Source organism: Temnothorax nylanderi, unplaced genomic scaffold (genome assembly GCF_030848795.1).
Source record: "Temnothorax nylanderi isolate EJ_2023f unplaced genomic scaffold, tnyl_v1.0 TNYL_tig0001_pilon, whole genome shotgun sequence".
Classification (NCBI taxonomy): Eukaryota; Metazoa; Arthropoda; class Insecta; order Hymenoptera; family Formicidae; genus Temnothorax; species Temnothorax nylanderi.
The window spans coordinates 963006-989234 of record NW_027249063.1 but is presented as its reverse complement, the minus strand read 5'-3'; the positions used below and the strand labels follow the sequence as shown (position 1 = coordinate 989234).

Below are 26229 nucleotides of genomic sequence, written 5' to 3'. Positions count from 1 at the left end.
AAAAAAACATAAGATGGATCATGCCTGTAAATTAATGAATTAAAATTTGTAAGACTTGGATATTATACGGTTACAAAATTGCAGCCTATTCATTAAGATATAATTATTTGATAACTAAATAACAGTTGTGTGAACAATTCGCTCTGGATATTTTTCAAATGTAAATAATGTGCTTCGGTATCTTTTTTCTTCCAATGTAAGTTCTAGGAGTTGACGGAGTTAATCGAGCATTTAGCGTAAGATTCCGCGAGTAAGATTCCGTTTTCGTTTGCATTGAGTTTTGCATTTCGGTCGCACGACTATTGCCACTTTCACGATCGATCGATCGTTTTACCAAATTCCTCAGAGTCCGTTACACCCGATGTCGAGTGTTCACCAGGCACGCTCGCAACAATCGCGCGATCACGCCGCGATTCGCGAGGTAATGACGCGGCCAGCCAGCGGTTTCTAAAACTCGATGGAATTTCCTTCCCAGAATCGGCCGTGATTTCACGAGTCGCGATTGTCGCCGTTATAGGTGCCGACATAATGCTTCGTTCCTATTCCTGGCGCGACTTCCTCGCCTTATCCGCCGGCGCGCGGCGGCGCGCCATGTAATTGGGTTACGAGAACGACCGTGTACATTGTTACGATTACTCCTCCCTGGCAGTCCTTCTCAACATCATCCTCCCGTTCCACCGGCGTGTTAACAACGTTTTGTACTTTGATCGCGGTTGTATTTTTCGCCGCTTACCTCACCCAAGGTCTACGATAATTTTTGCATTCTTATCGGCGATTGCATTCTACGCCAGCCTGTATCCGCGGTCGTCAATATTCGCGCAACACTCGTAGAAAATACTCGTGGAAAAACACCGACGCGGTCGTCGTTGCGAAACACGTTTTCGATTATCTTGGCTTCGAAACGGAACATAAAATCGGCCACTACCGAGTAACTGATTCAGAAAGACACGCGGTACAGCGATATCGCGATATCTTTCCGAAATAGTCAGATGGGGGCAATTTTCGTCGCCATTAAACTTACGGCGGCTTCAATTGACGCGCTCGCCGTTCGAGCAGTGTCGTGTAATTACTCGATGCTCCATATACCGCCCGTTCGTCGTACAGGGAGCGAAACGCGCGCGGCGGATCGTTCAATAATAAATCGCCAATAATTCCGTTCCAGTTCCGTCAAGATGACCCAAATAATGGCGCTTTTCGACCATCGCGGCAATAATCGGTGACAATTATGACAGCGTGTGGGTAGCAATGGGGGTTATTGGGCCGCGTAAGAGGTATAAAAGAAAGAGAAGAGAAAATGGGGGAGGGCACGAGAGATGGGTACATTTTTGGATAATGACCCACGCGCTCGAGCGCATCCTGCATGAAACGAATAATTGAAGTGGGTGCAACGTGATTAATTAACGTCCACGCACAACCGACCGTTGCACCGTCGGGCCCGACCGGCTTTTATATCTCTCTGATCGTTCGCCCCGACGTTTCGCATCGCTTTGAGGCTGATTAATTAAGTAACAACTGTCCGTCGGATCACCGATGGACCTTTATTGCGCCCTGAAACTGTCTGTGCTACGCGTAATACTTCGGCAATACTACCGCCGGAGAGAAAGTTTAGTCTTTCGCAAAAAAGGAAAAACGCCCGCGGAACGCCGATTTCTTTCGCAATAAATTTTCCACGACACGGACCGGCCGAGGGCCCAACGTGTTATTATCGCGCTAAGTTGTGACTCGTCGCGTAACATCGATAGCGTAACATTTACGATCGTTCGACTCGCTTAATTGCTGTGCTAAATTTCACGTAATCGCGCTTTAATTAAGCTTACGGAAATGCGCGTGCTGTATGATCGCAGCTTTTTTATCTCTCGAATATGCTCTCATTTATATGCAATTACTCTCGATATCGAACTACTTTCTCTTTGCGTTATCTCTAAACAAAATTACGATTACGAGACAATCAAAAAGTTGATTATTTTAAGAATAAGTGATAGATATATAATAGAAAAAAATTTGCTAATTTAATTGACCAGGCCTTCTAGTCAATCTCTGACGAAAAATAAAAAAAAATGTTTACTATATAATCGATTGTGAAAGTTTGGAGAAATCACCGGAAAACCGTCAAAGGTCAAGATCGCAACAAGTCCTATCAATATCCGTTATCAGAGGACGGAAGCGAGAATCCGCAAATATGCTACCGCGCCATCAATTGATAAGAAAAGACATCGGTATGCACTTAGTAGTAGATATACAAGTTTCACCTGCTGTATAGAATGTTAATCGATTCTCCATCATCCATCTTAGCAGGTACTAGGTAGTAAGTGAAGTGTACGACACTGATTGCGGAACTTATTCAGAAAAGCGGCCTCCGCTACTTCAAATTAATAGTCACGATCAAATCAGCCCATTATATTACGTCGGTGAGATTCTGCCGATTAACTAGGCAACAAGTGTCAAAAAGAAAGTAATTGTTGCTATTATAGTGCACTCACAACCGCGCTATTGTAATTTACGCGCCACGCTCAGTCGGTTATGAAGACTTGCATCAGTTTGAGAAACATTCAAAAGAAACCTTAGTAGACGGCGCCACAAGATTAGCCGATCTACTTACCGATCATAGATCACTCGACTAACGATCGAATAAAAAATAATTTATTGATAACTGTTACTGTTACTAATTCCAAACTATTTCACACAATTAATAAATTATTTCAAAATGTAAATATCTGTAGAAAGGTAAATGTACGTTTAATATTAGATGTATATAGGAACTATAAAAAGAAATCTGTTACCGGCTGAGTAGAAAACGATTTTAGATTTGTTGTTTAGTAGATAATATAGCGAACTGTTGCATTTATAGTTATGCATTATTTTAAATAAAAAATAACTTAATATTCATCAATTTCAGAAACATATATTTTGAAAATTATCTTTTATTTCAGAAACTATCAAATGCAACTTTTAAAAAATAATATAAAAAATATTTTTTTACTTTATTATTCTAAATAATAAAACAATATAAGATTTCATGGATTTCAGATTTATAAAACTAGAGCAGAAAACATAAAAAAGTTGAAAGTGTTAATTGTGATAATTTTTTCACAAACTACATATTTTCAACTAAATATATTCACACTGCTTTTTTCTAAGAACAAGTTATATGTAGGTAAGTCAATTTATATATTACAAAATAATATATAAATTGACGGTACAAATAAATTTTCGGACAAAAATCATATTGCTGGTTTACTTGTTAAAAATCACACATTGATCTTATTTTATAAATAAATATCCACCTTCTGTCTTATATTGACGCTACATGTTTCTCAAATCACGTAAATCGTGTAAAACTGTTTTTGAGAAACAATTAATACAAACGAATAACTAAACAAAAAGCAGTATTTCCAAAAGTTTACTCAACTTCCATGAATGGATCGGCCAAAGATAAATCCGTTCAAGCGCAATGGATTAAGATCCTATCTTTAATCCTATAGTTTTAAATTGCACAAACATTCTACGCGGAAACGAATGTATGGCTAAAGTGAATATCTTCATTATTTTACGCCGTTCCCTATTTCGCATATTTCAAGAACGCGCTTTCTGACCATATTAAGTCTACAGATGCGAGAGAAATAATCATTTTCGCCTTCATCTTTTTCGGCGTCTTTCACGACTCCTTCCGCGTTATTTCTTCATTTCGCTGGCAGATAAATAAAAAAAGGAGGAGGAAGTGCGCAGACTTGGCAGGGGTCTTTGCAACAGTCCGCCTGTCACAAAGGAATCTTTTATTATCTCGCGCTTATTGCAGCAGCCACCTTTCGGGTTCCTCCGCGACGGAATTTCTTTCGCATCGAAGCGTGACGGGCGGCTCAATGGGTCGCGAAAAAAGTGAAATCTTCTCTTAGGAGAGCGACTTGATTCCTCTTGGGGCTCTCCTTTCGATTCCATTAACTGTTATGGGACAATCAACGTTACTTACCATCGACGTGAAGTAAAACTTCTCGAATTCTCGCTCGTGAAAACGCGCCGACGTCAAGTTCGTCGCTATGTGCTGTGCGTGCTTCGATAGAATATCCTCGCCTTTCTTGCAAAGCCACGATAGTACCTGTAATTTAAAAAATCAAACACAGATATATTAATTTAGATTGCTAAAATGTCATTAATATAGACTAAATATCAGCAATTATCATGAGCAATTTAATTAAAAATGTTTTTAAATTTAGTTAGAGAAACATATTGCACATTTCATATGTATTATTGATAGAAACTGATTTCAATAAACTTTTCTCAGAGCGCAAAAATATATTTCAAATATTTAGTTCATTTATAAGACATTGGATTATTTTTATCTCATCGTGTTTATTTTTTAAATATCAGTTTCTGAAATAAAAGCGAAGATGTAGTAAGACATTATTGTTAATTAATGCTCTATCTTTCAGTTGCAATTGCTTTATGCTTCCTTCTTTCAAATGAGTTGTCGAATAAGTCGCAGGCAAAACCATACATGTGAAATGATGCTTTAAGACGTAACCGGTCTTAAAAGGAACCGACGACATAATTTACACATTGGACATAACAATTATCTTGTACTCTCTCTCTTGAATCCGCAACTTTTCCTTCAAGAATACTACATTCGCGAAGTGAAAACATATTTCAAAATTTCTGTGCGTTGCTTTCGCATTGTTAACGTTGAATATGCTAAGTATGGAAAAATAGAATTCTCGTAACAATGGACGGATTTGTATCAAACAGCCGCGCTAAAACATGAATTTGTTCTCAGAGAACAGCGCGTACAGCTTTGCCTGAGTGTAAAAATGACGGTATTTAGTACAGCTGGACAGTGAGTAATCGCCGTGCATCCGAATTCGCTGGATAATTAAGGCTTTCCAGCGCAGCTGTCCCTGACTTCACAGCTTCACGAGAGTTATTTATGGCAATATCGCTCAATAACACACACGGGATACGCGCGTAGACTATCGCCGAGAATACGTCGATTTTTCGATCCATTTCGATTATCAATTCGTGCAACAGACAATAACAAGACAATACTGTACTAGAGATCGACGACTCTCGCTACGATTAGTCACGTCTTACGCAATTCTCCTGCAAGAAGATCCCTACCGATGCTCGCAATATTGCTCGTTATGCAATCGCACGGTCTTCATTATGACGTAATCGAACAATCGTATGACAGAAATGATCCTCTGATAACGATCGGTCCATGTCAAACGCGCGCGCTCTCGCTCGGTATTGCCACATTTACCGTCATGCTCCAGAACTTTCAAACAAACGACGTATCGCTTGGGGAATTATTGCTTATGACTTATGACGACTTAATACTCGCTCTGGTCGAAATATTAATCGTTCGTACGATGATTTGAACGGTCTACATTTCTGCCGTTGAACAGTTAACGATGGAAAAAAGAGTGTGCGGAATGTAATATCTCCCAATATATCTCCGAAACGTCAAAATATATTACGGACACTTGTCTTAATTAGGCATTCGCGTGAACGGAAAGAGGTGATAAAAAGCAGGAAACTTGTACGAAGCAGGTTGTCAAAAGCGACAAGAGTAATTTGCAACAACGTAGATCCTGGAACTGGATCCAAATGCATCAAGACGTTCTAAATAACAGACGTCAATATTATTATTGTTACTCTCCATTGAACAGAATAAAATATCGATTAAATCAAGAATCGCGATCAAGGAATAAGATCAATTCACAATTCTATTTACCGATTTTCCCGTCCTTTTTCCTAGTCGAAGACTAGCCTCATCTGCATAATCTGACTCAAAAACGATCTCTGGCTCGATGTCACGATCTTATATCTGTCGCGGTCGTTTCACCTGTCACACCCATGCGCGGTCGTGGACCGAAGCGTGTTTCTTGAAGGGAATTTACGACGACGACGCGCAACGTCGAAGATCTTGCCGATAATTAGATCGCTTCTACGTGCGCGTCGCGCGTGATAAATGGCTAATCGTCCCACCACGACGCACCAACGAGTGAAAAATACGCGGGGATAATTAACGGCAGCAGCTGAAGGAGAATGTATCCGCGAAGGAAAGTGGACGAGACGAGTCAGGAAAACGTTGAATAAAAAAGAAGAAAAGAAGAAAAAGAGTATTTTCACGATCTGTTGCATCTAGAATTAAACTTGAAATAAAGTTTTGTACGTCAAAAACGTTATTAATTTCAAACGTTATTAAAACATTAATTATTTTCTTCTTATCGAGATAAAAAAAAGTTTCTGCTTAAATCGCCGATTTGCGCAGTCTTATAGAATGTTTCTCGCAAGAAACTGAAACGGTACTTCATGTCATTCAGATGTATTATCTAAAGGTACCATCACACGCAAGATTGCGTCCGAGATGAAATGAAGATGAACGGATGTTCGCGTTGACGATGTTTGCAGATATGAGACAGAAGCTGTATACACACGCGAGCATCAGAAATGAATTAAGAAGGGGACTTCGATTCTGCGAGGAAGAAGGTGGGCCCTCTCGAAGGAGCATGATTGGGCCCGAGGAGAAACGGAAACCGCTTCGATCATAAGCAAACCGTGGCTTATTTGGGTCACTGGGCCGCGTTAGGTGAGCCGCCGATCGAATGTCGTGCATACGGCTCCGTACAACGTACGCGGATCCTTCGAGTGTGCAAACCCGCTTGTCTGTGGGACGGCGATGTGGGAGCGGACAGCGAATTTCGCGTATCGGCTTTTGATCGTGTACGGATTTATCTCACGCATAGATCGCGCCCGAGAATCACGCACGTCGCCGCGATTTCTAGGTAAATATGCGAAAAACGGATACGCGCGCGATGTGCATTGTAGAGATTAGAAATGGTATTTATGTCTCGTGCAGTGTCCACTCAAACGCTCGAGTGTTTCATTTCGCCAAATGCACGCGACGATAAATATGTGAAAGAAATATAAAATAAGAATCATGCGATGTCCTTATTTTCTAATGAACAGTTTTCTAATAAAAGTGATATTATGCAATAAAAGACAATATAAAATTTTATCTAAAAAAAAAAGTAAGAGCAAGAATATCACGTGATGAAGGATGACTGCTCATTCGTAAGTCAATCATTTGCGAAAAAGAATGATCACGGATCACGGCACAGAAAGTTTGGTATTCTTTTTTTTACTAAATGCAGATACATCAGACGAGTACACCGGACGTTTTTGCAACTACTCGACTCCGAACGTTGAGTTATCGATCGGTCGGGGAGGCAAACGTGGGAAATGAAAGTTAAATCACGCGCTAACTAATGTACACACTCCGCGGCGGCCATAAAAAGATTATAATATATCATCATCCGGGAATTATATGCATTAAAAGCCGCCGGTATTTAAAACGGGCGTACGAATATTTCATGCGCGACGCGGCCGGAGCGTGACGCTCAACCCAATTACGAATTTTTCAGATCCTTTCTCGAGCGCGAGAAGACCATGTCATCTCGTATCGATCGAAAGTATCGAGCGGCGCGCGAAGCACCGACGTGGGAAGTAAAAACTAAACCACGTGCCAAAGCGACGTGCGTTTCGTGCGCTCGTTACAAAATTAACGTTATAAATCATCACGCCCGAGTTGTATTCATCGACATTAGCGAAGGCGATCAGTCTCGACGTCGCACATTCCGGAGAGAAATCGGTAAGAACCATAAGATCGTAAGAAGCGAGACGTGCGATGAGCACCTCGTTATCGCCACATTTTCCTCCCTTCCCTTTGACTCTCGCTTGATCCCGTTGGCAATATAATTGTACGCGATTTTCTAAGCTTCTGGTTTATTGCAACATCTCTGACAATACTGCTTGACATGAATAAAAACACAATGTAGAATTTCAAACAGAACCAATGTATCCATACGAAATGAACTTTCAAAAGGTCCTACAAACTCGTGAGATTATAAATATTCACCATGGAAAGTATTACAAGAACTAAGACCTTTTGCCATTAATGCTAATTCTCGTCTCGCGGTGAACACGGTTCCGATAACGACTGCGGAGTTGTCGGCGTAAAGTGGAAAAAATCATATGCGCCCACGAAAAAAGTCACTCGCATTGATTTGAATATCTTTAATGAATTCGACACGCCGCTCGACTATTACTACCGAAACGATCCTCGTAAGATGCAACACTGGCTCTCGTATCGTCCCGTTAAGGGAAAGATACACGGAAATCTCTTCGATCATAAGCAGACCTTAGGTTATACGGGTCACTGGGCCGTGCTAAGTGAACGACGATCAAATACCGTAAACACGTGTGCGTGAGTGTGTGTGTGTGTGTCTGCGCCCGCGCGCGCGAGGTGAGGTGAGTCAGGTGCGAGCGTGCAAACGAACGTTGCATCGAGCCTCCTCCACCTCCACCTTCTCTTCTCTGCCGCATGCAGCGATCTCACGCGTCGCGACCTCGACATGGACCGCGTGCGTTTTATCTCACCTCCACACGCCAAAGCGTGCAAACGCGCGCACGAGCGTGTGCACGCCTAACGGGCGATAGGTATTTAGGTTCCGTCGTGGCGCGCGCGCGCGCGCGCGGCTCTCTACCGAGAGTACCGAGAGACGCTTCCGCATCTGCGGCGCATCTTCTCACGCGCGCGTGGACCCGCGCGATCGCTTATCGCTTATGGAAAACGCGGCGTGTTCGATTCGATACCCTGGAGACCGCGAACGGTGTCGTTATGACTCCACCGCGCCGGCTACAACGCCGGCCAATTACCGATACCGTGTAACGTTTGGAGGAAAGAATGACGCGGACCGCAAGCACGTGGGAGTGGGTGACGCGTTCGACCACCTGGTCCACAATATATGCACAAGAGAGTTGAATAGGTTGAATAGCCTTTCGGATAAATCGTCGCTTGACGCACGAAAAGGCGTATCTCGATAGTGATTATTTGATTGGAGAACCGTTTGAGAAACTCAGGCGTTGTATATGAAAGGGAGATACATCTAATTCATTCTATATTCTCTAAATTGAAAGAAATTATCATTAAATCAAATCATTGTATGATAAATACCCGAAAATGCATAAAAAATAAAATTGATAAGGTCTATTAATCCGTAAACCGTTGCAAATCATGTGATTCATGCAATTACTTAAATATAGTATTTTAATATAGCTTCAGTGTTAATAATTGTTATCTTTAAAAGCGATAATTAAAATTCTAAGAAATCTTCATCAAATTATTAGAACATGAAGCATTGAAATCTCGGTTGAATTAGATATCCATCCCGTATTTTATTATCTCGTGTATCAATAAAAAAAACGTTGTTATCGCGTCGAGTAGTCATAAGTATCTCCGTATCTCGCTTAATTACTTGGGCGTACACGCGAAAGTAAACCGTGCACGCGAGAGCTAATTCGATCGAAAGTATCCCGAGTTTTTGCCGCAGAGATGCTTTTATTCGGGCGGATACCTACCGAGCGAGACGCGCACGATTCTCCTCGCGCTTCCTCTCACCTCGCGATGAAGACCTTCGTCGCGGTAACGACGTACCTTCCTGAAACCTGCGTTTTACGACGCCGCCTCGTTTGAGTTTCGGGACGCGAGCCTCGTTTTATCGTCCCAGATTCGCGGCGGCACGGCTTGTCGGCACGGCGAACGAAAGGAAAGAGGACGACGAACCAGGAACACGATCGCTTAGCTCGGAGGGCTGCCGAGACCCGAATTTTTATTCGCGATGACAGAACTATCCGCGCCGGTTCGTTCGCATGCTACTTTCTTACGGCCGATCGCATGCGTTACGAATCAATACGTCACACTTGATGCGTTAATGCGATTTTTGCCATTTCTCGAAACGATCGTAAAATACTGAAATGCTTCGGCAGTGATTCGTTGAAACGCGGCGCGAATAGGATACGCAGACTGCGTCCGTCAGATATATTCGTACGAATTCTTAAAGCGCGGAATGGGTGCGTAACTTACGAGAAGTCAAACAATTTAACAATTCGAAGAATGCTATGATTCATCGAGTTCGTCGAGTTCGACGTATGGTTAATTTGAATTTTCAAGATGCCCAAGAGAGTGATTAAAAAGCGAAATGGCGCGGTCGCCGATTTGTCGACAGAGGGACTCGTCGCCGGTATTCAAAGCGCGATTAATTGAAAGTTTCACCCTCGACGAGTAGCTCCGCAATTTATCTTCGTCCACGTGACGCACGCGCATTCCCGCTGAATGCAGCACGAATATTCGACGAGATGCCTCTCGAACGCGATCTAACGAGCAAAATTAACACCTAATTTTAACCCGCACATCTGGAAGTGTTAGGTATATACATAAGCAATTAACCCGCGAAGGTTTAGAATGCCTAGCTGTTCACGACAGATACAAGTTCAGGCTTCTGGTAACTGAAGTCAACGTATAACATTACAAATTAATCCTTATTGCCATACATAGAGAATAAATAACATTAATAAATGTCGAAACAAAGCAATAGATAAAAGTAGCCATATCCATATAAAAAAATACATTTTATTTAATTATTATATTATATTATATAATTAAATATTAATTATGTACGCACGATCAAACGTTTTTTGCAGTCAATTAGCAAGATCACGCGAATCACAAAGCGCTAATAAATTCGACTGTCATAAAGCAAATTGCGATGTAGCTAAAATGGTTCCCAGGAAATTGATCAGGAAAGAACTTTATGATATTGTGGCGTCCCCCATGGAGTTGGAAAGGATTGATTGTCAATAGAGAACAATCGAGAGGAGAGCGAGGCGCCGCCGTTCGAGAGGGACTGTGCAGTGTGAGGTTCGACGCGCGATTTATTCGTCCGACCATTTTTCGCGCTTTGACGTTGATACCATCTCACTATGGGACAAGCGGTTTGTTTCTCCGATCTGGCCGCGAACCCGACCGGGATTAATGGCTCGACGCGGTCGATCGCCGGTGCGGGTCGCCCACGCGAGAATCCGCGATTCGCTATCGGTCAAAATTTGATTTCCGTTTCGCACGACGTATGTCCTGTCAATTGAATTGTAACGTACATAAAATGCGCATGGACGGTTGTCGATGTGATCAATTTTGATTGACGTAGTAATTTAGATATCAAGTCATTGAAACGGATATTGCGTGTGACGAATGAGGGGAAAGAGATAAAATGTTATATCTCACACAATAATATGTGTGTAATTCGTCTTGTGGAAAAATATGAAAAAGATATTAATATTTCAGTAACGTTATATTTTGCAAAAAAAAACAGAGCGATCTCTATTTACCAATATAAAAATTAGGAGTAAAAAATGATTTTTCAAAATCTATAATAATAATACAGTCAATTCATAGAAATATAAAAAATGCTACGAGCGTTATTACTCCTGAAATGTAATTATTTAGTTATATTTATGTAAACCTGTTTAAAATATCGAGCCATATTTTAAAAGAACAATGTAATAATTTCATGACGATAGTTGCCACGTCACATATGTCCGTCGTATATCAATAAACGGCAACTGTTAATCATTTTCTTGCGACCTGCGTCCTACTCCGAGTCGATCCCTGAAGAACTCGGAAGATCGTTCGTCGAATCGAATTCCCCGATACCGCACAAGCGCGTGCTGTCAAGTTGAACGCGAACGTGACAGCACGCTATCAGTCAACAGGGAGACGAGATGTGGGAACATTGTGAGGTGAGATTTATCGGTACCAAGTACCGATCGTGAATAAAATCTGAAGCGGAGATAGCGCGCACGCACCAGCGAATATAATACTTTTGTTCTGTCGGAAGATTGATTCGCCCGGGACTTAATTCTAAGCGTCGCGGGTCGCGGGCGTAATATCGCCATGTATAAATCGCGAGCCGATGATTAATAGAGCGTGTTCCACGCGTCGATCGTTGGTCATCTGGGGAGACAAATTGAAATACTTTATATTCATGAGCTATTTGAGATTTTTATAGAGACCGTAAGGGTGTAACGCACGCTGCGAGATTACTTCGTGCGATCGCAGTTTAAAGGGCTCATTTAAAGGATAGGATTTAAAAAAGGCAGGAACCGAAATTCGTCTGGACGGCTAAAGGTATCGATGGTAGGGCCGGCATATATGTGTGCCATGCGCGTAATCAATGTCACAATGAATAATCGCACCGCCAAAGGCTACTTTTACCGCGATCTCTCATCCCCCTCGTCGCAGAAAAGATGAGACTGCAAACGAGACTCAGCACAATGATCCGATATGGAAGAGTAGAAAAAAAGTCATGGGAAATGACAATTGAGGCTAAAGAAAAACGAGCGATGGCTTTTAAAGTGCATGTTATAGTTTGTCTTACCAATTTTCTAAATTAATCGTTTGCACATAGGATGACAATTATCATTGATAATAAGGAACAGACAGTTCTACGCGCACATAAAGGTCAAAAGCAATATACATTGACATTTACGTTAAAGCTATTATTATACGGGTGAAAACTGTTACTTGATGTCATCTCATAGAGCACAGTTGATGCTAATTTCTCCATGCAACTATAACTCCGCAATTTGCATAAACATTGATGAAGGCAGACATTATGACGGGTGAATTATAGTTATGGTATTGACTGTCGGTTTATGCGTGCGAGAAAATAACGTTTTTGTCATAATCATTAACGCGCTTAGGAAGTGAAACGCTCAGTGTGTGGCAACTAGTTAAAGCTTTTATTACGCCACTATAATACCGGCATGAGTCTGCATAACATAAGCATTCGGATCAACGGACCGCATTACGTAGTCCGGTAAAAATCTGGCGACTCCATATTGCTTTCAATTTATGACCTTATTTAAATGCCCGGAAATTCGTTAAATGCTCGGAACATTCGTACCGCGCATTTGTACCGCGTTTATATTTCTGGTCAAAACTTACAAGTCGCGGAACATAAGAAGCGTAATAATTTTAACCACGCCAGAAATTATCAACGCTATAGTCCTCGAAGATTAACATCCGTGCACGTCGCACGAAAATCAACAGAATTTAAGCGAACCTCCACGTATAACTATACTTTTAATGGCGCAAATATTTTTCACAATTTTATTGCGAAAGAATAAATCTCTACCTGTACGTAAATATTTTATACATATCTGCATGCTGTTACGTTTCGATTGATTATATCCTGTGTCGCAGGATATAATGTCGTTTCACAAAATGGTACAGCGATCTGATCCAATCTATAAAATAGATAATTAATCGATCTGTGTGCGATCGTGCAGCTCCGATACAACGGTGATTCCTAATAGCGTGGAGTTACAGACGAGTTCCTTGCGGGACGTCATAGTAAATAGATCGGTACGAGACGCTCGAGACAAATGTCATTCCGATGCAGACCGGCGAATGCGAATGCATCGCGACGAGACAGTTATCGTCGCGGATATCTCGTTGCAGGTGCGCCGCCGATTGGTCGGTACCACCCCGATCGCGGTTAAACAGCAAAATAAGAACAAGCCGGCGTGTCGAGAAGTGCCTGGCGTACACCAAGAAGAAGTGCACGAGGTAATGAGGATACAATTTACTCCTAATAAGAAGATACGCATCATATTTTACGAGCGGACTTCTCGCGCTTCCGCACCATGTACGACATTCCCTTGGCCATAAACCCGTTGCGCATACAGTCCTGGTCATTAAAAGGCGCGAATGTCTTAACGAGTGGGCCCATAAGGACAACGCAATCCTTAACTTCTCGATATCCTCCGTGTGACCGTATAACGAAGTCCCTGCGTTTTTGCAACCCGCTTTCGCGATAAGACGGTAATCAAGGCGGATATGCGCGCGAAATTACATATCTCGCTAGGTATGTAATTTCTCCCTTAAAGCAATTGAGATTCTAATTAGAGAGGCTCCGAAGTGAGGGGGAAAGAGTTGATATCCGAGCGCAGAGAAGTATCTAAGTTCTCTACTCGTTCTAAGACCAATTCTAGAAAAGATTCGAGAAATGGAGGAACGATGGGCGAAAATGCGACTCGCCGAACTCGGCAGGAACTTAGATAAAACGGCCCGGGTTTCCATTAATCGCGCTATTAAACTTCCGGTATCAGCGAGTCCATCGGGACCGTCTGCTCTAATGGCGTCCCGACTGCATTCTACTACCGAGTTCACGTCTATCGATGGAAGCGATTCAAAGCGAGGGAACTGCGTTCGGTATATAGAGGCAGGGGTAGACGCCAACTGATTACGCAGCTACGAAGAAAGGGACTGCGCGGCCCGGTGTGTAACATACACGGAGGAAAGGGGTCTCTCTACGGAGAGAGCCGAGATTATAGTTATTACTGTAATAAAGATACATGGTTTGTTTGTACTCTGGTCCGGAGAAGAGAAGGGCTGCCCCGGCTTCTCGCTGGCCAGGTTTGTTACGATTTATTTGCCCGCGAGCCGAGGAAGTATTACCGCCGAGGCCGACGCGATGTTAAAATCTCGATACCATCAACTCGCGCGTTCGAGCCTTTCTTCCGAATAATTTGTCAAGAGGCTCGTGCGCTTGTAAAATACTCCGCGTGTAGAGTTCTCAGATAATAGGCGTATCTATTTTCATTGCTTCTTTTCATCGACCGAATGGAGCTACGTTAGATTGCGTGTATAATTGTATAGATACGTAAATGACTCAATTGAGCCGATATGAAAATGATATATCGCGTTCTATACAAATTATTCGCCGAAAGCGTTTTACAGATTAAGCTCTTAAAGAAGAATTCCATTCGCGATACGCGTTCGAGCTCGTAAAGTATCACTCGCACGTCGTTACACGGGAGCGAGAGTTTTGTTGAAAATCTAATTTACAACCGCAGATTGCGATCGTGCAGATTACGGGTTATGGATTACAGATTACAGGTTACAGACGCTCGTTACGACGGTCTGCCGGTTGTTCGCAGGTTCTAATTTGCGGTGCAAAAAAAGACGTCGGTGCCATCTCCGATTCCGATAGAAACCAAGTTTTATCTCTTATGTTGCCGCCGCCCGTTAATCGATTGCATTCGTTCTGTTTATAGGCGATTACACGACGGCCCGACGACATTTTTCCTTGGCAAAGTCCTCCCGTGAGAACGTTCAGCCGGTTAAGCCCATAAAATGAAACTGTCCCTTCGCGCAGTACCGAAAACGGGATACCGTTCGAGTCGACGGACTTATAAAAGGACGTCGACGATCTCGTAAATAAAGTGCTCCTTTCTCTCTTCAATCGTATCGATATTCCAGTCTGATAACTATCGACAGGCTCTCTTTCGCTGCACCAAATGCAAAGATTCTCACTGATACAGGAAAAAATTAATGTTTATCCATTGACAAAAATTAAATTTTTTAAATTTTTATGTAGCTGTCTTATAGTAAACATCTTTAAGCGAATTTTGTATATTTAGATTTTTTAAAATAAATTATATTTTAAAGTAAATTCGTATATTTCAAAGTAAATTCGTAGAGACACTGCTATAGCTGATATACTTGTGAAACAAAGATTTAGAAGTTTTAAAAATTATGACGTTAAATTTTTATTATGTTTTAATTAGTGAGACACTCTACATTATTGCTTATTTTAGACTCATTGTATATATATATATAGACTTGTTATTTATCTTCGTCAGTCAAAGTGATCGATCATAATCGCAAAAGGGTCTTATCTGACAATTAACGGATGAACATCTGCAATAAAGTGTCTCCAAGGTTCTAGGGACATCCTATATAATCTAAGCGATATTAAAGCTTGACTCCACCCTAATGCACGCCATCAAGTCTCGTCGTCCTCCTCCCTCCTCCCGTCCGGCTGTTATTTACGAGGGGGGAGGATTAAAGAAGCAATTTCAAGGAACGCGAAGCGAAGCAAGAGACGCTATCATGCATGACACAGCGTTCTCTCGATAAGATAAGGCCGCATGTAACAGGACCACTTATGTGACGGCTGTTTAAGCTATTCAGTGCCAATGCACGAGCGTGAAAACTAATTACACGTGTACACACGTTTACACGCTCTCGACGCGACGGTTTCACAATGCTCGCTTTTCCCGTTTACAAAACAGCGTTTAGCAAGAATGAGAACTATTGTTCGAGCCGGCGGATGTTGTCACCCTTTCGATCCGGCACTATGAGACAATTCTTTGTATCGCACGCACGACGTGCTTTAATAATTCTTACCTTTTTTTTTTTAAGGGGGTATCGCGCGATATTACTCGCTCTCACGGAATAAGAAAAGCAACCTTTTAGAACGCCAATTTGTAATTTCGACAAAAACAATAAAATCGTCAAATCTTATAATCATAGATGTAAAAAACCAGAAACAGAACTAATTATTTTATATTTACTCTGTTCTGATCCTACATACTCTCGTAACTCTATTATGATTCTTAAAAAGTAGAGCTTCTCCTCTTACAAAACACGTTTCGAAACCTAGGAATCATCGAGATGAAATTACGAGTATGCAAATGATCGCTGCTGCGTCGTTACATTGCCCAATCACATTGGCATCAGTCGGATCCATCGCTGCCTCTACACACAAATCACGAGTTTCTCCAGAGATTATCTACGTCATACTCACTCGATGCAACGATCGAGCCACTTTCGTTATCCAACGAACTATCTGCGCGACGTAGTAAGCAGAGTTTACCTGCCGGAAAACTCCGCGACAGCCGGCGATTTCCGGTATAGAATAGGTACGCTCTATTCACGGGAGACATTAACGACGTCGGGAGAAGAAATGAAACGTGTCTCTGATCGGTCACTTCGGTACCGTGAATTATTGTCGCGGCAGCGAGATATAATTCGCGGTGCGCGTAGTATATTGCGAGAATCAAACACGGCTGGCAGGTAGTTCGGTAGACAAAAGACGCCATTGGCGAAGCGTAAATCACTTCAGGAGTCTCGAGAGGACGAGAGGGAGACCCTTTCTTCGAGTCGTGCCACCACCTTCTCTCATTTCCGTCTATCTTTTCCCCCTTTTCTCTCGCTTTATAGCACTGGCGGCACTCTCCGCTTTGTTCGGTGGCTCTGTGAAAAGTTTTTTTAAGAGACCACACAGCACGGTTTCCGGCGAGGGACCGCGACGTTGCGGGGAACACCTCGAAAAGTCATCACGGCCCGCCGGAGGACGAGCGTTCTGGCGGCGGACCGGTCCAACGTCGAAAACCGAACTCTCGAGTACCTGTCGCGCTGCCCTCCGAGAGTGGCGCGATCGGTATCTCGCCGGCAATCCGTGAAGGATCCTCCGAAGCCGGTGTCCGTAACACTTTTTTCTCGACGAAGCACGTCGCTTGTAGCCTGAGGGAAGGGGACCGCGTCGATAAAGGATCGGCCGTAAGTCTTCGGCCGGTCGAGAAAAGAGATATCTTCGTTTAATGATACTGGATGTTCCCCGGATAAGCGATACGCGAAGGACGATAACGGGCGAACGGGCGCTGCGCAAATTGTGGGTCATCGAACGTGAAACGCCCCAGAAAGCGGCGCGCCGTGCGCGATACTTTCCCCATGACCAATTCATGAATGGAGCACGGATTAATAGCGGACTACGCGACGAACAGCGGGCGCTGTTATCGGATACGGTGCATCGATGTACACGGACTTTTTTTGTCAATTAAATTGCACGACGGCTTGTAATTGAAAGAACGTTCGCACACAAGGTAACATTGTTCGACCGATAGACAGGCAGGGGATACATCATTAATTCAGAAGTAGAAATTAATCGCTGTCAACGACGACCGGAAATTAAGGAAAAAAACGCCTTACTTAGAACACTATACCGCGCGTGTGAAAATTCTTAAACTACGAAATGTAGAAATCATGATAAGCAACCGACTCACTTCGACTCACTCGTATCTATACGTGTCAACGAGGAATGTCTCTACAAGATATTCCACGGCCCGATCTCATATAACAGCATATTTTTCAATCGTTCGTCCGTGCGATATTTTACAACAACTTGTCATCCACTCCGAAGCTCCGGAATCTCGGGAAAGCTCGCTCCAAAGAGTCAAGTTAACAACGTGAACGATCGCAGCGGGGATGCTGCTTCCTCGAGCGTTGTGAGGGACCAGTTCCGAGTGCGTGCGTGCGGTGCATTCGATCGCGCAGGAATGCAACGCGATGCGTTCACTTGCCACGAGACCACGAGCGGTTATTGACGACACGCCGACACAGCGAGCTTGTGATGCTTAATGCCGGTTTCCGTTCCGACTCGCGCGCTACGTCCGTTACCGCACTCGGATGCTGCGGCAGAGAAGGGATTACTGATGCCCGGGCTGATCTCAGGTTAAGACGTACCTACCTACGCTACACTGGGAACCACACGCCCCACCTACTGCGATGCACGAGTCTCCTGGCACGTCGTCCCCTGCTTTTACCTTCGATTTTCAGAGATGCATGCAGCGGCGAACGAGATCGAGACGAGACGACGCGACGCAGTCTGATCGCCGCGATTGAAGGTGTGAGAGATCCTGCACTTTCTTTAGATTCCCGTTAAATATCTTTGTTTTAAAATCACATTTATTTTCTTCAGATTTTTTACGTGCTACGAATAAATATATTTATATATTCTGTTGATATTTCTACTTAAAATAATCATATATGCTCTTTTTTCTTAATAGCAAATTTTTTTGCTATATAACTACGAAATAGCTATATCGAAAAGTTAACTCATTTAAAGTATTATTGTTATTATTTGAGCTGTATGTATTATTTGAAACCACTATATTAAAATTTAATCACTAATGTATGCAATTTTAAAAATAAATATGCTTTATTTTGTGCATCTAAATTGTCAGACTTTTATGCCCATACATAAAAATATGCCCGTGAATGCAGATTAACCAAATGCGAATAAGAATTGCAATAACATGTCACCTTAAAATATGCGCATAGAAAATTACGTCGCATTAAACGGATGATATATTATCATTGCAACTGATCGGCGCTAATGAAAAATGTTGCACAAGAATTATAACGAACATTAATTTTATTTCACGACAAGATTGTATTCGTAGCAACAATGTTATTCAATGTTATATCCAATTACGTAAAAAAATATATAACGGAAATACATCCACCGTTTAAATTCGCAAGTAAAAAGGTAAGCTAAGAAACGATTCCTCGGTTATCACGAAATCGTAGAAGAGTGGAACCGTGGTAGATCGGTGGGAGATTAAAAGGTCCCATGCTCCGCGAACGTCTCGAGACGCAGAGTCGTGCCTGCGGTCGGGCCATGCATACTTAATGACGCGACCGGGTCTCGTAAAGCTATTTCTTGTAATAAGGATCTTCGTCCAGCGAACGGACCTCGAATAAGTATGACCACCGGCAGCGGAGAGTCCGAGAACTCGTGCCGCATAATTCACGAGAGATCGGCCGCGTTCAATATGCAGCACTTTTAGGGAATGCTCTCTCTTTCCCTCTCTCTCTCTCTCTCTCTCTCTCTCTCTCTCTCTCTCTTCCTGATAGCTAAAAATAACAGCAATAGGTCCATGAACCGGATTCGAAGGTCAAGGCGCCCTTCCGTGTGAGATTCGCGTAGCGGGTGCCTCGTTTCCTGAGAACGATCGTCTCATTGTTAACGGCCGGATACCACATTCCAGGCTTTAATTAGTCTCTTAGAGTGATTAAACACCCGCACGGGAGTTATTAGATCGCAACAAATTTCCAACGTTCCTCCCGATTCTTTTAACGAGCACCGTGGGGTCTTTGGTCCCGTCGCGCGCGTGCGTGCGTTCTCTGAAGTATGAATTAAACATTGTTGTATCGGTACGTTAATGCCGCTCGCCGGCTAAGCAATGATAATATGCCCTGGCGCCGGTATCTGCGCACGCGGATCGGAGATCACCCCGGGCGATCGTCCAGAAGACGCGAGTGTGCATACGTAGCTTTGTCCGGGATAAAACTGCAGATGCAACTCCACGCGCGGTGATGCAGCGAAACGACGCCGACGGTACCCGCCATAGAGATCGGCGTCGATTAGGATCGGCAGAGACAACACCGGGCGCAGAAGTAGCGATAATAATGAGCTACTTGCGGCCGATACCGTCGGGAATTTGTCACAGCCCACTTCGTACGTCCCACCTCGCCTCGAGATTAATTATGATAGCATCGCTGCCATGAAGAGCGCTCTCTTATCCGCACGGATGAATCCTCGTGGTTTCTCGCGCCGTGCGTCGTCCAGGAACGTTACAACACCTGAGTAATCACGCGTATTATCATACGTATCAATTAGATTTTTTTCTTTTACCAACGCCGAAGCAAACGAGAATATCCGTAACAGACGAACGTATATAATTTCCATCATTTCTCTTTTGCGCACACGTTTCTTCTCTCCGGGCTCTAGCGACCGATTTAAAAAGAAACCGGCTGATCAAACCACGTCTACTATTCCCTCATTTCTAGCTCTCGTGTAATGACAATTTATTCCGTTTAATTAGCGAATCGAATTAATCACCCTGGCAGTCTACCAGCAAAACTTGTCTCCCGCGCGACGGGACATCGTGAGTTGAAAAACAGGATTCTCGATACCATAACCGCGCCTTTACAGTGAGTTCCGCACCTCTATATGTTTTTCAATATCGGACAGGAGGGACAGAGACAAATCTTAAAATTAATAAATTTAATGTACCTGATCGGGTATAAATTTGTCAATTTTAATGTATATGTTCAAGATGTAAATTACATATGACAGACTTAAACTTCTACTAAATAATTTCTTAAAATAATTTTATTAAATTTATAATGCATGTAATATGTGTTCACATTGTAAATTATATGGAATATATAAAATAGCATACCTATATTTCACAGAGATTGACATTTGTAAAAATATGTTGAAAGAATAAATACACGCATACAGCTCAACGGAAGACTGCAAAGTGAGATATAGGTAAAAATAAAAATAAAAAATTCTTTAGCATTAAGCAGTGAGCAATTTAGCAATAGACTGTAGTAAATAATGAAAGTAATACAATAATATGATCGTTGCTTCTGCCGTCGTTAAACATAACAATACTTTTGATAGTAATATTATACATCAAATTTTATGACAGTAATAAAATAATATTGTAGTAATCCTAATTATCGTATAAGTAAATTATCTTACGTCATCATTAAAAAAAATTAAGAAATATAGAGCCAAGTATCTTAATACCATTATTGTTTTTTCATGCCTTACAAATTAATGCCGCATTAAAAAAAAAGAATATATACATACATGTATATATTCTTTATATTATACATACCTACATATATAAGAAAGTGAAAATGTATGTCAATAAAATGTGTATGCCCAGATTGCCCAGAATATTTTGTAACAATAATTGTACATACAATCGTTGTGTTCTAAACTATCTTTTAATTTCATAATGTTATCGAAAGTAGCAAAGAAACGAGTGTACAACGCATTTAAAAGTAATATCAGAATACAATGAAATATTAGAAATTCTATGGAAAACAGTGTCGAGGGAGGCAGATCGACTATGGAATTCTGTGATCTGTAGAGCACCACGATCAAGAAAGAACTTATATCGGATAGTCTTGAAAAATATAAAAATATAAAGCCATTAAATGGTTACATGGAAGATACTGATAGCCGACTAAAGTCACTCGACTTCTGAACTTCTGGCGAAAGACTTATATTCTACCCTGGTGGAAATCTTCTCATGGGTAGGCAAAAAAGTCCCAATTCTCCCCATGAGTATCTTCCCTTTTTTGCCTACTTATGAGAAGATTTCCACCAGGGTAATGAAAGATCAATGTGTAATATTGTTTATCGCTGTAGTTTATTTTAATGTGTCTGTTTTGTAATTAATATCTTTATAATGCGTAATTACAAAATAATTATAATTCTTTATATTTTAATTAGTAACTTCACTATCAATTTATTTTGTAATTACGCATTATAAAGATATTAATTACAAAACAGACACATTAAAATAAACTACAGCGATAAACAATATTACACATTGATCTTTCATTACCCTGGTGGAAATCTTCTCATAAGTAGGCAAAAAAGGGAAGATACTCATGGGGAGAATTGGGACTTTTTTGCCTACCCATGAGAAGATTTCCACCAGGGTATATTACGATTAATATATTTTGAAGTATAAACTTCTCATCTAACAAATAATGTGAACAGAGTTAATTAGCAAATTGCAAAGACGGCTCCACTTAACTTCAGAGATATGTATAGGTTAACCTATCCAGGGTAGGTACGTGTCCAACCAGCCTTTGGGCTGAGACCTTGGTGATAATGTGGTACTTTTGTCATGTGATTTTTGTTTCATGCCCATCGTTGATTGTTTAGTACGAAGGTATTGCAAGCAAGCTTCTACTTCATCAAGCATTTTTGCATAGTTAGCATTTGCTATAATGCGAAGTTGAAATTTAAGGACGCTCGTTTTTCTCGCTTTATCGCAGGGATCTTGCACATCTTTTGGATACCCCACATCTTCTTTCTTCCAGAATTCGTCAAACAGGTCAAAATCCTCTGGCAACAAGAGATCTACCAAGGGCATAAGATATGTACTAGTATAAAAGGACCCATCTATTAACGTGTTGAGAAATGCAGCCACACGCGAAGGATCACGCAACTTATTCAACTTTTCAAAACTGGGCGTCAAATCGAAAGATACGATCTTTTTATGATCTTCTATGAGTTTGGAAATTAACTTGTCTTCTCCCGACCTGGTCTTCAGAACGATCTCCGGTGGAGGACTCGCTTGATGGCCCGCGCACAAAGGAAAGTCGACATCTGGCATGCATCCGTGTGCTACTAAAGTAGCGGTCACTGGCAAGTCGTATACCTTCGTGACGTATGTTTGCGATGGTCTGATCTCGGGGATAGAAATACGTTTCTGAGTTGATCTGCTCGAACGTTCGCTCCATCTGGTGGGTGGCCATTCGATATATAGTTCTGGCGTTTCGAAGAGCAACTTCCTATCGGGGTCCGGCAATTTTTGGACGTCGTCGATTACCAACTCCGAGGATTCGAGCGAGGATCGAACATCATCGTTATGCAATGTCTCTTTGTCGTTAATAATCCCGCCGTCCTTCCAGAGGACGGCATGACTTGTCTCCGCTTTAATTGGTTTTGTTTGATCGGACTTCTTTGCCCTCGAATACTCGTTTTCGTCGTATTCAACCCGGATTTGACACGGTGGAATGTCCTTCGCAGGCATTACACAGACCGGCTGACGCCATTTCACGATTTCGACCACACGCGGCTCCTGCGAAAGAGTTCTGCTTTGTGTCAAAAACTGAATAAACCCGAATGTATTCGACACGATTGCTAGGAGTAACACTATCAACAAACAGTCCTTCATTGCTAACTTTTTGCTTGACGAAGAAGAAGCAACAACGCTATTCTTTCAATCTCTTGATTGCGAGACACATCCTCCACCTTCCAAGACCCTTCAGGACGATCTAATAAGGCCGGTTTACAATAAGTCGTATGTCAGGACGCGGCCGATGGTCCAATGGTGAGGAGAACTAATTTTCGAAAAAGAATTTCTCTCATTGGGCCATCGGCTGCGTTCCGATACCTGACAGCGACGTATTGTGGAAACGGCCTAAAAGCGTTTTTAGGCCGGGACTACAATGGATGTGTAAGTTGTGTCGGGGGCAATCGAAACGTAGCCGATGGTCCAATGAGAAAAATTCGTTTTCGAGAAGGAAATTCTCTCATTGGATAATCGGCTGCGTTCCAACATCTGACTCCGAGACGCGACTCACTGTAAACCGGCCTAAAAGGGTGTTTTTAGGGTACGCAAGAGAGAGAGACAGAAATACCAAGAAGAGAGATACAATTCTCTCTAATGCATTTTTATATACGTTAGACCTCTACTTAGAATCCCTGAAAGTTTATAGCTTCTGCTCTTAGAGGCTTAACATTTATCCCTGGAAAAGGAGTCAACTGACCGCTGGAGAAGAGGAGGTAGAAAGAGCCGGCTTAGACTGCGAACGACGTGCTTGGCCAGGCACTCTACACTCAGGAGGGACGATACACACGCGTGTGCACGCGACGTGCGTGCATGAAACACGCACGTATACGCACGTATGGAACTTACGTACGAACCTGGCAATTAGCATACCAGAGCGTTCCGGGAACCGGCAAGTCATTCCGCTCGTCGTCGATCCGAGAATGTGCCGGGTTTGGTGATTCACTCATCGATTCGCCACCCTTTGAAATAATAAGTATATTGATGTTCTTACAGGAAGAAATTACGAGTTCCGCAAAAGAAGTGCGCAGCTGCTTTGGCGAAAACAATGTGAATTTAGAATATTTAGGCAGAAGAGTGTATGCCACATTATATAAATGGTTCATTAATAATAACATATTATCGTAATAAATTTTAATTTTTTTATCATCGAATAAATAACTATTTATAAGTTAATTATTAATTTATAAGCATCTCTATTAAAAATAAAAATCTGCTGTATATTCTACTCATACTAGATGTAGTTATTATACTTTTGATGATTTTGAAATTACATTTATAGCAGAAAAACTGTCTTTTACAATTTTTCTAAATAAAACATTGCATACCTTTGTAACAATCTTTTAAACTTACATTCTATTAGTATAAAGGGAATCCTATTACAATGAAGAAACTAGACAAAAATTCGAAAAATGTTCAAGTGATATAATTCTATATTTTCAATATGCAATAGCGCCAAATAATCTCTTTATCTTGCGCAACAAATTAGAAAACGAGTTTTGCGAGTGGGCCAGAGCATCCTACGCCAGTTGGAAGGGAAAGATTGTCTGTGAGAGAGGACGATAATGACTACTCCTGGCGAGGAATCCCGCGCAAATTACGACCACGCTTCTGTGATTGCGTTTTCTCGATCGACCACGTGTACCGCAATATTCCATGCCGGGCGAGAGTGTTGCAAACGAGTGCGAAGCGTCGTCGCGACAAAGTGGGCATCTATATATACACATTACGACTGAAGTTACAGCACAGGTAATAAAAGTCGCTCGCGACACCCATCGAGAGAAAAGGGTGGACAGCGAGAGCGAGAACGAGAGAAAGAAAAAGAGAAATGTTGCAACGACAATATAGGGGAACGGGGATATATACACATATATAATTTATATAGGTCTTAAAGGATTGCACAAGAATGTCTGGTCCACCAAGAAAGACGACGGCACGGTGACGGTGGCGGCAGCGGCGCCTCGTGATTCGACGCGCCTTATCGTCGTGAAAACAACACGTCCAGTACGAAACACAAAGGATCGACAAAGGACCGATCGAGAATCGTGAAACCTGGCGCTGCGATTGCGTTGTGCCGACCACCGTAATGTCGACCGATAAACTCGATAAGGCTCTGAGATCGATGTGACGTCTGAGTTATCGATCCAATAAAATCTGTGCAATGAAAGGAAGTAGAAATATTCTTTATAAATTTTCTTAAAATACTTTTTGAGTTTTTAAGAATGATTACAGAAACCTAATTATAATTAAAGAGAGAGAGAGAGAGAGAGAGAGAGTAATAGCATCCTTTCTATAATATGCTGTGTTCTTTAATTCAAACACAATTCACGATTTATTTACGGAAGCATATGTAAAAATAAATTTGTATTTTCTCATAAAAACATATGTAATTATTTTTAAGATAAGAAATCTCTAATTTAAGATTTCTATTTGTGCTGTCATCTATAAAAGTTTACAAGTAATTCGATTAACAGAAAATAATTTTAAATATTGCAGATAGTATCTTTTTGTCGTCAATTATGCAATTTATCGTTCGATTGAGTCTGATAATTCGCGCTTTCATATTTCGTGTCCTCATTTCTTGACAGTGCAAGATCACACAACTACAGATCCATTTTGCGATAAAGTCATTACGCGATGATTACTCCGGAAACACTATAATCTCGCCATATGCGGGCAAATGCGCAAATGCGAACGATAAGAGTGGGCAGTGTTCAAAGGCAGAAATGTTACATCCAGCACGCGCGCGGTCACAATTTCACTCGAAACTTATTTTACTGGATGAATTTATAATATCGAGATCGATTTCGTAGAAAGTTAGTGAAGCGCGGATTCCAGATGACTTCTCGATATGAAAGGGAAAAACATCCACGGAACGGTCTGCCCCGAAAAAAATAAAAACAAGCAGCAGAGGATGCAACACCCCGCGAAGAACGATCACGAGTTTACTACCTCTGGGTTTTGGATCACCGCCGGCTCAACCACAGGAAGCGCACTTTCGGACCTCCTTTTTTACCGCAATCCGAACGAAGCGGCAACAGGAATTACGCGATATCGCTGCGGCTACCGCAGATCCGTTGAAGCGGAGGCGAAAGA

The 26229-nt window shown here is 41.9% G+C and overlaps 1 protein-coding gene across 2 annotated transcripts in view; it reads right to left on the bottom strand.

Moving 5' to 3' along the window:
* Window positions 1-26229, bottom strand: part of LOC139771392 (uncharacterized) — a 282189-nt gene that overhangs the window by 42329 nt on the left and 213631 nt on the right. For both annotated transcript variants that reach the window (XM_071704165.1, XM_071704252.1), the window contains exon 13: window positions 3968-4093. In XM_071704165.1, the coding sequence (XP_071560266.1) occupies window positions 3968-4093 (126 nt within the window). The remainder of the gene's footprint in view (window positions 1-3967; window positions 4094-26229) is intronic.